The 15,489-nt window shown below is 53.0% G+C and overlaps 2 protein-coding genes across 2 annotated transcripts; one reads left to right on the top strand and one right to left on the bottom strand.

Annotated features, from left to right (window-relative positions):
- Positions 1–5,206: 5,206 nt before the first annotated feature.
- On the top strand, positions 5,207–10,909 carry LOC138473459 (mucin-2-like). Its single transcript, XM_069612107.1, has 4 exons — positions 5,207–6,814; positions 7,117–8,438; positions 9,527–10,688; positions 10,745–10,909. Exons 1-4 carry the CDS (start codon positions 5,207–5,209, stop codon positions 10,907–10,909), a joined length of 4,257 nt encoding a protein of 1,418 aa, XP_069468208.1.
- Positions 10,910–10,929: 20 nt separating this feature from the next.
- Positions 10,930–15,220, bottom strand: LOC138473458 (PE-PGRS family protein PE_PGRS16-like). Its single transcript, XM_069612106.1, has 3 exons — positions 15,111–15,220; positions 11,147–12,410; positions 10,930–10,959 (listed from the first exon to the last, which is right to left on the bottom strand). Exons 1-3 carry the CDS (start codon positions 15,218–15,220, stop codon positions 10,930–10,932), a joined length of 1,404 nt encoding a protein of 467 aa, XP_069468207.1.
- Positions 15,221–15,489: the final 269 nt, after the last annotated feature.

Below are 15,489 nucleotides of genomic sequence, written 5' to 3'. Positions count from 1 at the left end.
GCAGGCGATGGAACCTCTCCTGGTACAAGAACACGCTCCCCATCCTGGTGCAAATCTGTGTCCCAATGAAAGCTAGATCCTGAGAAGGCTCCAACTGAGATTTCTACCAATTCACCAGGAATCCCCAGTCCTGTAATGCCTGGTAGACCACCTGGAGATGAGTCAGGACAGTCTGCCGACAGGACACCTTGATCAACCAATCGTCTAGGTAGGGAAAAATCTGAATTCCCCTCAGGTGCAAATGCGCCACCAGGGGAGCTACCATCTTGGTGAACACTCTGGGGGCTGATCGCAACCCGAACAGGAGCACTCTGAATTGAAAATGTCAGGATCCAACTGCAAACCAGACGAACTTCATGTTCCCGAGACAGATTGTGCACATGGTAATATGCATCCTGGAGATCCAGAGAAGCCATCCAATCCCCCCAGTGCAACATTGGGAGAATGTTCTGCAAAGTCTCCATCTTGAAGTGTTCCTTCCGGACTAAACAGTTCAGGGCCTTACGGTTTGGGGACCAGGAACACCCGTGAGTAGAAACCCTGACCCTGAACAGGGAAAGGGACGGGCTTGATGGCCGCATTCAACAACAATTCAGAGAGAGCTGTTTCCAAAGTCAACCTTTTGGTTGGCCGCCTTCAACAACAGTTCAGAGAGAGCTGTTTCCAAAGTCAACCTTTTGGTCCAAGAACTGGGAACCACAGTCTGGACCATGCAACCCTGGACAGGAGTAGACAGAAAAAAACACTTGATAACCCATCTGAACTGAGACCTGAATCCAGGAATCCGAACACCACTGGTACCATACCAGATAAAACGTCCAGAGCAGCCCTCCTACCGGAACGTCCAAATTGTCAGGACTTCTGTACTGGACCAGGACGTGAGGAATTCTCTGAAATGAACGAGAAGAGGAGCCAGGGAAAACCTTGCCGGTCAGAGCACCAGCATCCACCAGAGGCGGACTTCTTGTCTGTTAAAGCAGGCTTGCACCGCAATTTGTCAGCATGTTTGTCAGCCCTAAACAGCCCTAAACATTTTATGCACTTTACCCTCAAGTGAATACCCAAAAGGTTTGGACCCTTCAAAAGGATGTTTCAGGGCAGCCGCCTTCTGAGAACCTTCTGTTTTCCAATCCTGCAGATGCCTCCGGGCAGGCACACCATCCTCCATGGCCATGGCCGAGCCACGCACTCCATCAAAAGCCAGGTCGGACAACAGATCAACCTGTCTCTGCATTTCAGATAGCAAATGAGCACAATCAGAACCCCTATTGACAGCCTTTTTCAATTTCCTGAACCCACTGAGCACAGTTTCAACCATGTAGGAACCATAGATGTTCGCCCTAAAGGCCAGATGTGCCCCTGCATGAACCCTCTTAAGGCTGGAATTAACCCTGCGGTCCCCTGGGTCCCGGACAGCTGTCTCCTCGGCCGACACAGAGGAGTGAACCGCCAGACTGGCGAGGATATCATCAACTTCAACTGGATCTGAGAGCAATGTCTCATCCCCTTTCAATGGGTAAAGTCTGGTCATAAAGCAGGGCATCGCAATCTTCTCTGGGTCTCGCCATATCCGAAGGATTTTATCCTGGATATCAGATACCAATGGTAACCCCCTCCTAGGGGTATGCCTATACTGGCGAATAAAAGGGTCCGCCCCCACCACAGGTACCAGGGGCTCTGAAAACCTTGAGCAAGCACTTCCTCCACCCCTTCCCAGTCCAGATATTTCCCTTCTGCATCAGCCGATGAGGAACAGGAAGAGGCCGAGGACTCAGTGCCAGAGGAAGAGGATGATGAGGAAGATAGACACTGGGGCTTGTGTCCATGCGCACGGCTGAGACCCCCTCCATGATGTTGAAGCAGCTTCTTCAACTCATTTCTGGTCAAGGAACAACGTTTTGCCTTCTTCCTTTTTCTCCTGTACAACTCAGATGAAGAGGAAGATGAAGATGAAGAAGGGGACAGGACAAGATTCCTGCGTTTTGCAGAATGCTTACCCATGACCTGTATTCTGAAAGAACAGTGATCTAAGCAAGCCTGTTTCACCACTGCAATCCTCTGTACTGTGGGATCATAAACAACAAACAGAAGGCTGCTAACCACCAGTTAGAAAGAGGCCAGAAGCTATAACTAATAGGAAACCCCAAACAATCAGTCTCCTAGGTAACCTGCTCCTCACCACCGGAAGCGGAGCCCACCTGCCTCTGGAGCAACGTCGGGTGAAAACTACAAAAGATCCGGAAGCTGCCTGGGAACGCTCGGCCTCACTGGCAGACAATCAGGAAATTCACTTTAGAACTCAACATGCTGTTCCTAGTGGGACCATGCTGAGCAATTGGTATCCCCCAATGCCCGCAGCTCCTTACCTCACGCCGGGCCTGTTGGACATGGGCCGTGATGTCCTGCGCGACCTACAGCCCGACAAGGCAATCCTGCTCAACCAGTCGCCCGAGCCCCGCAGAGAGACCGGGAGCACTGCCACACCTGCTGGGGCCAAAAGCCCCACCATACAGCATCACCAAGGGGCCAGCAATCATCGTTCCCTGGCGCCCCACACCAGAGAAAAAGTCAAACCTGCCGGAGGCAGGAAAAAAACTGGGTGATGTGGTTGGAGGGGAGGAGTTATAGGGGATAGTAGAAATAAAAGAAGTTCCTGTGTCGGAGACAGGGGCCTCATGAGGTAAGTACTGGGACGAGGAAGAGTGGACGTGGAGGTAATGCAAATCACTGCTATGGGTTGCCTGACAATGCAAGACATGGCAGCCCTTTGCCAGCTAAAGGGTGGCATTCAGCTGCCAGTCACTCGCACTTTCAAAATACTAAGCAACATTATATTGTGTTAGGTTTAAAAAATGCAACAACAAAATACCCTTTGAACTCTAACAGGCCATTTCGATTAACACGCAACAGCACCACCTGACCCGGTTAAAAGGTGGCATTGCGCTGCTATTCACTCACTCATTTAATGGGAAAAACAACCTTGTATTTTGTGGGTTTAAAGCATGCAAGACGACGATCCTTCCATTTGTCATTTGAGAGTAGAAGAAGCCATTTCAGTTAACAAGCCACAGCGCCACCTAGCATCCACCTGCCCCCCCAGTGCCGGTACGTTGATGCGCCTTTCTCATTGGGCAGTCTGCGGGCTATGCTCAGTGATAATGCCCGAAGATTGTTTTATTTATTTTTTTTTGTTTATTTATTTGATAATGCGCAGCAAACCCTTAGGTAGCTGGGCGCGTGTGTTATGCCTCTCTCGCGGCACCTGCCCTACACACCTCAGAAGGCTGCCTGCCACCACGCATTCTGCTCCCTCGCCAATGCAAGCCTCTGCATTAAAGAAAGCTTCTAATATGTCCTGAAACATCCACTATTCGCAACTGCTCTGAAAAAAGACACAATAAACTTGTTGCAAGTCATTTCTTCAGAACCACTTCAACATGGGCGTCTTTCAGTCTTCTTTCTAAAAAGCCAGTCAAAGGGAGGGGTGGGTTATGATACCTTTATAGACCTGGACCTCAGGCCATAGAAGGCATTGTGATCCCCCACACCCTGTTAAACGCCTGCACTGTGCTCAGGCCTTTTATTTATTTAATTTTATAGAGCTTTGTTAGGGGCCTATACAACAGGTGTTTCAAAGCGCCACAAGGCTAAATGGGAAGCGGACAGGAGAAATAGTGAGCATGGCAAAAGCAGTAAATAGGCCTTGTGGCATCCGGACGTGCAAGTGCAGTGAGGAGAAGTGCAAGAGATATGGATGGAAGGAGGCGGGGGGAGCAGAGGAGTGGACACGTGCTGGTGGATGGTCTGGGAGGGAAGTGCTGAAGGGGGGGGGCCAAGGAGGAGAACCTCAGTCTAAGTGCTGGTGCAGGTGACTCCCAAGGGTGGGATGCAGAGCCGCAACAGGGGCCCGCAAGGGCAGTGCAGTGGGTATAGGGGGTGCGGGTATCGACAGGGGGGGAGAAGGGCCTGGAATCCTGTGAGATTCCTGAGGATCAGGTCACAGGTCACATCTGCAGCGGGGTGATTAACAGGGAAGGGAAGGAGGTAGAGAAAAGCAGAGTTTTTAGCAATTTCCGGAATTTAGGGAGGTCTGGCTCAAGTCTGAGAGGGGCAGGGAGGCTGTTTCAAAGAGCGGCACCAGCCGAGGAGAGAGAGCTGATTCTTGGAGAAGCGTTTGACAGTCAAACGGTTGGAGGTAGAGGAGCGTAGGGCTTTAGCAGGGGAGTATTTAGGGAGGAAAAGTTGGAGATAGCGTGGTCCCAGGCCCCAGAAGGCCTTTTGGATGATGCAGAGGGTCTTGAATTTGATCCTTGCAGCCACCGGGAACCAATGGAGAGATTTTAGGGCTGGAGAGATGCAGTCCCTGGGTTTGAGCCCAAGGATAAGTATTGCAGCCCTATTCTGGATTAGCTGGAGGGGGCGTAGGGAGGAAAGAGGGAGATTGACAAAGAGCCTGTTGCAGTAGTCCAGCTTGGAGAGAACCAGAACTCTGGAGACATTGGGGCAAGGTGAGGAAAGGAGGAATGCCGCTGAGGAGGTGGAGCTGGAAGTGGGACTTCTTTGTAAGATCCGGAATGTGAGAGGTAAAGGAGAGAGCAGAGTTGAAGATGACCCCAAGGTTTTTGGCCTCACAGGATGATGGGGGTAGCGGGCCCAAAGAGGGTGGCCAGAGGGTAGGAGGAACAGAGGGCACAGGTGTCCAACGAGAAGACTCTCTGTCTTACTGGCATTAAGACAAAGATTGTTAGCTGCACACCATGCCTGAATGGCAGACAGTCAGGGATGAGAGAGGAGGAAGTCGAGGTAAGAGAAGGAAGTTTGAAGGAAAGCTGTGTGTCATCGGCATAACACTGGAAATGAGGAGAGAAGGAGGAGATCATGTGAGCAAGAGGGGCGAGATATATCTTGAAGAGCCATGGCGATAGGCTAGAGCCCTGGGGGATTCCACAGGTAGAGAGGGTGGTGGTGGAGGAGAAAGGGCTCAGCTGCAGCTGGGAAGGGGGCTTAGTGAGGAAAGAGGTCACCCCATCCAGTGCCCATTCAGTTATGCAGAGGGTGTCACGGAGAGTCCTTTTATAAGATTAGAAAGTTTGACTGTGTCCAAGGCAGAGGAGAGATCAAGGAGAATGAGAACAGCGCAAGAATTGGAGTCTAGATTTGTGAGCATGGTTCACGGGTGCCTTTAACATGGTCTTCAGGGCACATAATGCCCAAAGCACCACTGTCTCCTCTTGCAACTCCAACTCCTCCTACACCACCATCTCCTCTTGCACCTTCAACTCCTCCTATACCACCGTCTCCTCTTGCACCTCCAACTCCTCCTACACCACCATCTCCTCTTACACCTCCAACTCCTCCTACACCACCGTCTCCTCTTGCACCTCCAACTCCTCCTAGACCACCATCTCCAACTCCTCCTACACCACCATCTCCTCTTGCACCTCCAACTCCTCCTACACCACCGTCTCCTCTTGCACCTCCAACTCCTCCCACACCACCATCTCCTCTTACACCTCCAACTCCTCCTACACCACCGTCTCCTCTTGCACCTCCAACTCCTGCTAGACCACCATCTCCAACTCCTCCTACACCACCATCTCCTCTTGCACCTCCAACTCCTCCTACACCACCGTCTCCTCTTGCACCTCCAACTCCTCCTAGACCACCATCTACAACTCCTCTTACACCACCATCTCCTCTTGCACCTCCAACTCGTCCTAGACCACCATCTCCAACTCCTCCTACACCACCATCTCCTCTTGCACCTCCAACTCCTCCTACACCACCATCTCCTCTTGCACCTCCAACTCCTCCTACACCACTGTCTCCTCTTGCACCTCCAACTTCTCCCACACCACCATCTCCTCTTACACCTCCAACTCCTCCTACAACACCGTCTCCTCTTGCACCTCCAACTCCTCCTCGACCACCATCTACAACTCCTCTTACACCACCATCTCCTCTTGCACCTCCAACTCGTCCTAGACCACCATCTCCAACTCCTCCTACACCACCATCTCCTCTTGCACCTACCACTCCTCCTACACCACCTCCTCTTGCACCTCCAACTCCTCCTACACCACTGTCTCCTCTTGCACCTCCAACTTCTCCCACACCACCATCTCCTCTTACACCTCCAACTCCTCCTACACCACCGTCTCCTCTTGCACCTCCAACTCCTCCTCGACCACCATTTCCAACTCCTCCTACACCACCATCTCCTCTTGCACCTCCAACTCCTCCTACACCATCATTTCCTCTTGCACCTCCAACTCCTCCCACACCACCATCTCCTCTTGCACCTCCAACTCCTCCTACACCACCATCTCCTCTTGCACCTCCAACTCCTCCTAGAGCACCATCTCCAACTCCTCCTACACCACCATCTCCTCTTGCACCTCCAACTCCTCCTACACCACCGTCTCCTCTTGCACCTCCAACTCCTCCTAGACCACCATCTCCAACTCCTCCTACACCACCATCTCCTCTTGCACCTCCAACTCCTCCTAGACCACCATCTCCTCTTGCACCTCCAACTCCTCCTAGAACACCATCTCCAACTCCTCCTACACCACCATCTCCTCTTGCACCTCCAACTCCTCCTAGACCACCATCTCCTCTTGCACCTCCAACTCCTCCTAGACCACCATCTCCAACTCCTCCTACAGCACAATCTCCTTTTGCACCCCCAACTCCTCCTAGACCACCATCTCCAACTCCTCCTACACCACCATCTCCTCTTGCACCTCCAACTTTTCCCACACCACCATCTCCTCGTGCACCTCCACCTCCTCCTACTTCACTGTCTCCCCTTGCACCTCCACCTCCTCCTACACCACTGTCTCCTCTTGCACCTCCACCTCCTACACCACTGTCTCCTCTTGCACCTCCAACTTCTCCCACACCACCATCTCCTCTTGCACCTCCACCTCCTCCTACTTCACTGTCTCCCCTTGCACCTCCAACTCCTCCTACACCACTGTCTCCTCTTGTGCCTCCGCCTCCTACACCACTGTCTCCTCTTGCACCTCCAACTTCTCCCACACCACCATCTCCTCTTACACCTCCAACTCCTCCTACACCACCATCTCCTCTTGCACCTCCAACTCCTCCTAGACCACCATCTCCACCTCCTCCTACACCACTGTCTCCTCTTGCACCTCCGCCTCCTACACCACTGTCTCCTCTTGCACCTCCAACGTCTCCCACACCACCATCTCCTCTTACACCTCCAACTTCTCCCACACCACCATCTCCTCAACTCCTCCTAGACCACCATCTCCACCTCCTCCTACACCACTGTCTCCTCTTGCATCTCCGCCTCCTACACCACCATCTCCTCTTGCACCTCCAACTCCTCCTAGACCACCATATCCACCTCCTCCTACACCACTGTCTCCTCTTGCACCTCCAACTTCTCCCACACCACCATCTCCTCTTACACCTCCAACTCCTCCTACACCACCATCTCCTCTTGCACCTCCACCTCCTCCTACTTCACTGTCTCCCCTTGCACCTCCACCTCCTCCTACACCACTGTCTCCTCTTGCACCTCCGCCTCCCACACCACCATCTCCTCTTGCACCTCCAACTCCTCCTACACCACCATCTCCTCTTGCACCTCCAACTCCTCCTAGAGCACCATCTCCAACTCCTCCTACACCACCATATCCTCTTGCACCTCCAACTCCTCCTACACCACCATCTCCTCTTGCACCTCCAACTCCTCCTAGACCACCATCTCCAACTCCTCCTAGACCACCATCTCCTCTTGCACCTCCAACTCCTTCTAGACCACCATCTCCAACTCCTCCTACACCACCATCTCCTCTTGCACCTCCAACTCCTCCTAGACCACCATCTCCTCTTGCACCTCCAACTCCTCCTAGACCACCATCTCCTCTTGCACCTCCAACTCCTCCTAGACCACCATCTCCAATTCCTCCTACACCACCATTTCCTCTTGCATCTCCAACTCCTCCTAGACCACCATCTCCAACTCCTCCTATACCACCATCTCTTCTTGCACCTCCAACTCCTCCTACACCACCATCTCCTTTTGCACCTCCAACTCCTCCTAGACAACCATCTCCAACTCCTCCCACACCACCATCTCCTCTTACACCTCCAACTCCTCCTACACCGCCATCTCCTCTTGCACCTCCACCTCCTCCTACTTCACTGTCTCCCCTTGCACCTCCAACTCCTCCTACACCACTGTCTCCTCTTGTGCCTCCGCCTCCTACACCACTGTCTCCTCTTGCACCTCCAACTTCTCCCACACCACCATCTCCTCTTACACCTCCAACTCCTCCTACACCACCATCTCCTCTTGCACCTCCAACTCCTCCTAGACCACCATCTCCACCTCCTCCTACACCACTGTCTCCTCTTGCACCTCCGCCTCCTACACCACTGTCTCCTCTTGCACCTCCAACGTCTCCCACACCACCATCTCCTCTTACACCTCCAACTTCTCCCACACCACCATCTCCTCAACTCCTCCTAGACCACCATCTCCACCTCCTCCTACACCACTGTCTCCTCTTGCATCTCCGCCTCCTACACCACTGTCTCCTCTTGCACCTCCAACTTCTCCCACACCACCATCTCCTCTTACAACTCCAACTCCTCCTACACCACCATCTCCTCTTGCACCTCCAACTCCTCCTAGCCCACCATCTCCACCTCCTCCTACACCACTGTCTCCTCTTGCACCTCCAACTTCTCCCACACCACCATCTCCTCTTGCACCTCCACCTCCTCCTACTTCACTGTCTCTCCTTGCACCTCCACCTCCTCCTACACCACTGTCTCCTCTTGCACCTCCGCCTCCTACACCACTGTCTCCTCTTGCACCTCCAACTTCTCCCACACCACCATCTCCTCTTACACCTCCAACTCCTCCTACACCACCATCTCCTCTTGCACCTCCAACTCCTCCTAGACCACCATCTCCACCTCCTCCTACACCACTGTCTCCTCTTGCACCTCCGCCTCCTACACCACTGTCTCCTCTTGCACCTCCAACTTCTCCCACACCACCATCTCCTCTTACACCTCCAACTCCTCCTACACCACCATCTCCTCTTGCACCTCCAACTCCTCCTAGACCACCATCTCCACCTCCTCCTACACCACTGTCTCCTCTTGCACCTCCAACTTCTCCCACACCACCATCTCCTCTTGCACCTCCACCTCCTCCTAATTCACTGTCTCCCCTTGCACCTCCTCCTCCTCCTACACCACTGTTTCCTATTGCACCTCCACCTCCTACACCACCGTCTCCTCTTGCACCTCCAACTTCTCCCACACCACCATCTCCTCTTGCACCTCCACCTCCTCCTACTTCAATGTCTCCCCTTGCACCTCCAACTCCTCCTACACCACTGTCTCCTCTTGTGCCTCCGCCTCCTACACCACTGTCTCCTCTTGCACCTCCAACTTCTCCCACACCACCATCTCCTCTTACACCTCCAACTCCTCCTACACCACCGTCTCCTCTTGCACCTCCAACTCCTCCTAGACCACCATCTCCACCTCCTCCTACACCACTGTCTCCTCTTGCACCTCCGCCTCCTACACCACTGTCTCCTCTTGCACCTCCAACTTCTCCCACACCACCATCTCCTCTTACACCTCCAACTCCTCCTACACCACCATCTCCTCTTGCACCTCCAACTCCTCCTAGACCACCATATCCACCTCCTCCTACACCACTGTCTCCTCTTGCACCTCCAACTTCTCCCACACCACCATCTCCTCTTACACCTCCAACTCCTCCTACACCACCATCTCCTCTTGCACCTCCACCTCCTCCTACTTCACTGTCTCCCCTTGCACCTCCACCTCCTCCTACACCACTGTCTCCTCTTGCACCTCCGCCTCCCACACCACCATCTCCTCTTGCACCTCCAACTCCTCCTACACCACCATCTCCTCTTGCACCTCCAACTCCTCCTAGAGCACCATCTCCAACTCCTCCTACACCACCATATCCTCTTGCACCTCCAACTCCTCCTACACCACCATCTCCTCTTGCACCTCCAACTCCTCCTAGACCACCATCTCCAACTCCTCCTAGACCACCATCTCCTCTTGCACCTCCAACTCCTTCTAGACCACCATCTCCAACTCCTCCTACACCACCATCTCCTCTTGCACCTCCAACTCCTCCTAGACCACCATCTCCTCTTGCACCTCCAACTCCTCCTAGACCACCATCTCCTCTTGCACCTCCAACTCCTCCTAGACCACCATCTCCAATTCCTCCTACACCACCATTTCCTCTTGCATCTCCAACTCCTCCTAGACCACCATCTCCAACTCCTCCTATACCACCATCTCTTCTTGCACCTCCAACTCCTCCTACACCACCATCTCCTTTTGCACCTCCAACTCCTCCTAGACAACCATCTCCAACTCCTCCCACACCACCATTTCCTCTTACACCTCCAACTCCTCCTACACCGCCATCTCCTCTTGCACCTCCACCTCCTCCTAATTCACTGTCTCCCCTTGCACCTCCACCTCCTCCTACACCACTGTCTCCTCTTGCACCTCCAACTTCTCCCACACCACCATCTCCTCTTGCACCGCCACCTCCTCCTACTTCACTGTCTCCTCTTGCACCTCCAACTCCTCCTCGACCACCATCTACAACTCCTCTTACACCACCATCTCCTCTTGCACCTCCAACTTCTCCCACACCACCATCTCCTCTTGCACCTCCAACTCCTCCTAGACCACCATCTCCACCTCCTCCTACACCACTGTCTCCTCTTGCATATCCACCTCCTACACCACTGTCTCCTCTTGCACCTCCAACTTCTCCCACACCACCATCTCCTCTTACAACTCCAACTCCTCCTACACCACCATCTCCTCTTGCACCTCCAACTCCTCCTAGACCACCATCTCCACCTCCTCCTACACCACTGTCTCCTCTTGCACCTCCAACTTCTCCCACACCACCATCTCCTCTTGCACCTCCACCTCCTCCTACTTCACTGTCTCTCCTTGCACCTCCACCTCCTCCTACACCACTGTCTCCTCTTGCACCTCTGCCTCCTACACCACTGTCTCCTCTTGCACCTCCAACTTCTCCCACACCACCATCTCCTCTTGCACCTCCACCTCCTCCTACTTCACTGTCTCTCCTTGCACCTCCACCTCCTCCTACACCACTGTCTCCTCTTGCATCTCCGCCTCCTACACCACTGTCTCCTCTTGCACCTCCAACTTCTCCCACACCACCATCTCCTCTTACACCTCCAACTCCTCCTACACCACCGTCTCCTCTTGCACCTCCAACTCCTCCTAGACCACCATCTCCACCTCCTCCTACACCACTGTCTCCTCTTGCACCTCCGCCTCCTACACCACTGTCTCCTCTTGCACCTCCAACTTCTCCCACACCACCATCTCCTCTTACACCTCCAACTCCTCCTACACCACCATCTCCTCTTGCACCTCCAACTCCTCCTACACCACCATCTCCTCTTGCACCTCCAACTCCTCCTAGACCACCATATCCACCTCCTCCTACACCACTGTCTCCTCTTGCACCTCCAACTTCTCCCACACCACCATCTCCTCTTGCACCTCCACCTCCTCCTACACCACTGTCTCCTCTTGCACCTCCGCCTCCTACACCACGGTCTCCTCTTGCACCTCCAACTTCTCCCACACCACCATCTCCTCTTGCACCTCCACCTCCTCCTACTTCACTGTCTCCCCTTGCACCTCCAACTCCTCCTACACCACTGTCTCCTCTTGTGCCTCCGCCTCCTACACCACTGTCTCCTCTTGCACCTCCAACTTCTCCCACACCACCATCTCCTCTTACACCTCCAACTCCTCCTACACCACCGTCTCCTCTTGCACCTCCAACTCCTCCTAGACCACCATCTCCAGCTCCTCCTACACCACTGTCTCCTCTTGCACCTCCGCCTCCTACACCACTGTCTCCTCTTGCACCTCCAACTTCTCCCACACCACCATCTCCTCTTACACCTCCAACTCCTCCTACACCACCATCTCCTCTTGCACCTCCAACTCCTCCTAGACCACCATCTCCACCTCCTCCTACACCACTGTCTCCTCTTGCACCTCCAACTTCTCCCTCACCACCATCTCCTCTTGCACCTCCACCTCCTCCTACACCACAGTCTCCTCTTGCACCTCCACCTCCTCCTACACCACTGTCTCCTCTTGCACCTCCACCTCCTCTTACACAACCATCTCCACTTGCACCTCCACCTCCTCCTACACCACTGTCTCCTCTTGCACCTCCACCTCCTCCTACACCACTGTCTCCTCTTGCACCTCCACCTCCTCCTACACCACTGTCTCCTCTTGCAACTCCACCTCCTCTTACACCACCATCTCCACTTGTACCTCCAAATCCTCTGCTCGTCCTTTAACTGCTCTTCTACTTTAAACTCACACACCACACTGTTCCATATGTTGGCTTACATCAGGGTTTTGCCCTCCACTTGGAGTGGCCTTAGGCTAAGGACTTGCTGTTGAGGAGAGTCATTTGTTTTGCTTAGGGAGTAGTAGGTTCGCCTGGGAATGCAGTGGCCAGCAGTACCTGTGCTCAGGGTTCACCCGCTTTCCCCTGTGTACTGAGGCTTTAAAAGGCAGATCACCGTCTTGGCATGCGCAGTTGCAGCACGGAAGTGGCAAGCTTGCCATAAGCAGATTGTACCTTGGTAAGCTGTAGCGGTACAGTCACACGGTGCAAGTAACAACAGTCTTGCTGACCAAGCCACAAATATTTCTCTATAAGCTCTTGTATCTGATTCTTTAAGGGACCAGTAGCAGCTGCATAATTCACGTGACAGTCCCCTGTTACAGACCCATATTGTTTTGGGGAGTCCCGGGCATCCTCCCCACACCACCCGCTGGCACCACATCCTATTGTAAGGTGTGTGTGTGTGTTGCCCCCTTGATACATTCAAACACATGCACACAGACACACACACACACACACACACCCTCCCCTTAAGCGACAAACTGAGGACATTGTCACACACTGCCTTTCTTTCCATTAAGATTTCTCCTGGGAGCATCAGAACACCCTCAGCGAGATGTTTACCAAGGAATTCTTCCCTAAGTCCTAATTGTGGTGATGATTGGAAGGGAGACAGTTTGAGACATTGTTGTGAAAGTCACTGGGCTTCTCCAAAGCTACTCTCTACAGCCACTGCTTCATCCCAGTGCTAGTCTGATGAGTGTACTCCACTTTCCAACATCACAGGTGCTCTAGATCACCTCCCAGCCTACTGGGTCTGACCCTATGACATCACAGACCCTTCAATGCTCACTCATGCCTATTTGCCTGGTGCTGGACCTCTTCATTAACTCTCAAGCTGGCTGTCTTCAGGTTCTCATTGTTCCTCCCACTTGACCCGACAACAAACAGACTTGGTTGTCTCACTGGTTGTCTGGTGCACCCTTTGCATTTTCAAGAAACTTCCTGCTGTCCCCCTCTCTCATCCTATTTATTCTACTTCTCTCCAACTGTCTGTCCATCCTCCGTCAAACCTCTCCACCTTCTGCTCACTTGGCAGGCTTCTACTTTCCGGTCTTCACTTCCTCCTGCACCACCAACCCCTCCTGTGCCACCAACTCCACCTGCACTTCCAATCCTCTTGCACCTCCAACTCATCCTGCACCCAACTCCTCCTGGCCCAAACTCATAATGTATCCTCAATGCCTCCTACACAACCACCTCCATCTGCCCCTCCAACTGCTCTACTTGCTGCTCTGCTACTCCAGACTCCACACCAGTGTCAGTTAGTTTAGTTTAAAAATCGAATTTAGGTGTGCTAACATTCTGTGACTATAACTCTTAAGATCCACTCGGTCGCCTGTGGGTTAAGGTCAGAACTGTGCACTGCAGCACCCCCTGCCCCCTTTCCTCCCTATCTCTCTGCCTCTCGCTTCCTTCCTCTTGCTCTGAGATGGCACTCTCCATCTCTCCAATCTACTTCAAGTGCTACACGATCACCTATCCACCCTCTCTGACAAAATCTGGACAGAAAAAGCTTAAAAAATACCTCCTTTCTGTAAACCCTGGCCTCCCAATTTCAGACACCTATTACAGTTCATCCTCCAGAGAAATCTTCACTGACATCCTCTTCTCTTTCCCATCTCCAGACCTACGGACTTCTCATCTCATCTCTAGTCTCTCCTCCTACTCTTCCACGAACAAGAGTAATGTAGACACCAAGTGGGAAGTCCTCTTGGCAGACTTCTTCTCATCTTGCTGCTGCATTAATGTCTACTTCATGGGCACAATCTTGGTTCAAGGCCCTCAGGCCAACTTCCTTCTCTTTGACTGGATCCTGTCTCTCATCAACTTCTTTCCTTCTCCTGCCTCTCCCCCTACTTCCCCCCCTGCTCCGCCACCTCTGACTGAAAAAGCACACCCCTGTACTCCACCTTAAAAAACTTTCAAAGGCAGCGATCGTCTCCACCTGGCGACCCTTAACGCACGCTCCGCCAACAAACACTCTGCTGCCATCTGCCTTCTCCTTGACAACACTGACCTTGACATACTCGCTCTCACTGAGACTTGGTTCAATGCCAGCTCAATCACTTCCTTTGACTCTCTCTTACCCGAACGGCTTTAAGATCACCTCCAAGTCTCGACCTCACCAGCCTAGCGGTGGGGTTGCTCTAATCTTCCCTGAGTGGATCTCCTCTTCCATCTTACCCACTCAGCTCTATTCTTCCTTTGAGAGCCTAATATTCAAACTGGTCATCTCTCCCCCTCCACCCTGACCATTGCTACCATTTACCGGCCTCCAGGCACTTCCTCTCTGTTTCTCTCTGAGTGGGATGATTTCTATTCCTCCCTACTCTCAATCACCTCAAACCTGCTACCCTTGGGTGACTTTAACATCCAATTAGACTCCCCTCACACAGCCTCCGCCCTCTTCATTGACTTCTGCACCTCTCTATCCCTCTCCATTCTTCCATCTGGTCCAACCCACTCTGCTGGACACACGCTGGACACCATCATCCATTCCGGACTCCCTCTCTCTTCTCCTCTGGTCACCTCTCTCTCTTGGTCTGACCACTCTATTCTCTCCTCCCACCTGGGTCCCTCTGGCCCTGTGACTACTCCTCCTAAAGCGCTGCCAACCTCGTTCATGAACATCCGTCCGATGAAACGAGCGTCAGCTGCTGCCTTCACTTCCAGCTTCATTCCCCCTTGCCCACCCAACTCAGACTCTACCTCTGAATCTGTTCTCAGCAACCTCTATCTTTCCATCACCAACACCCTTAACATCCTTGCCCCAGTCATGAGGATCCACCTGAAAACTGCCTCCAAGCGTAACACATGGTGCGACTCCGATCTTGCAGACCAAAAACATAAGTGTAGTGCTGCAGAAAGGAAGTGGAAAACTTCAGGTTCACCCTCTGACAAACTGGCCTGCCGCCTGCTTCAACTTGTTGGCGTTCTTCACGGCATCA

The sequence above is a fragment of the Ambystoma mexicanum genome, chromosome 8 (genome assembly GCF_040938575.1).
Source record: "Ambystoma mexicanum isolate Mex_15411 chromosome 8, UKY_AmexF1_1, whole genome shotgun sequence".
In the NCBI taxonomy this organism is placed as follows: domain Eukaryota; kingdom Metazoa; phylum Chordata; class Amphibia; order Caudata; family Ambystomatidae; genus Ambystoma; species Ambystoma mexicanum.
The sequence above is the reverse complement of the archived record's forward strand: the minus strand, read 5'-3'. Positions and strand labels throughout refer to the sequence as shown.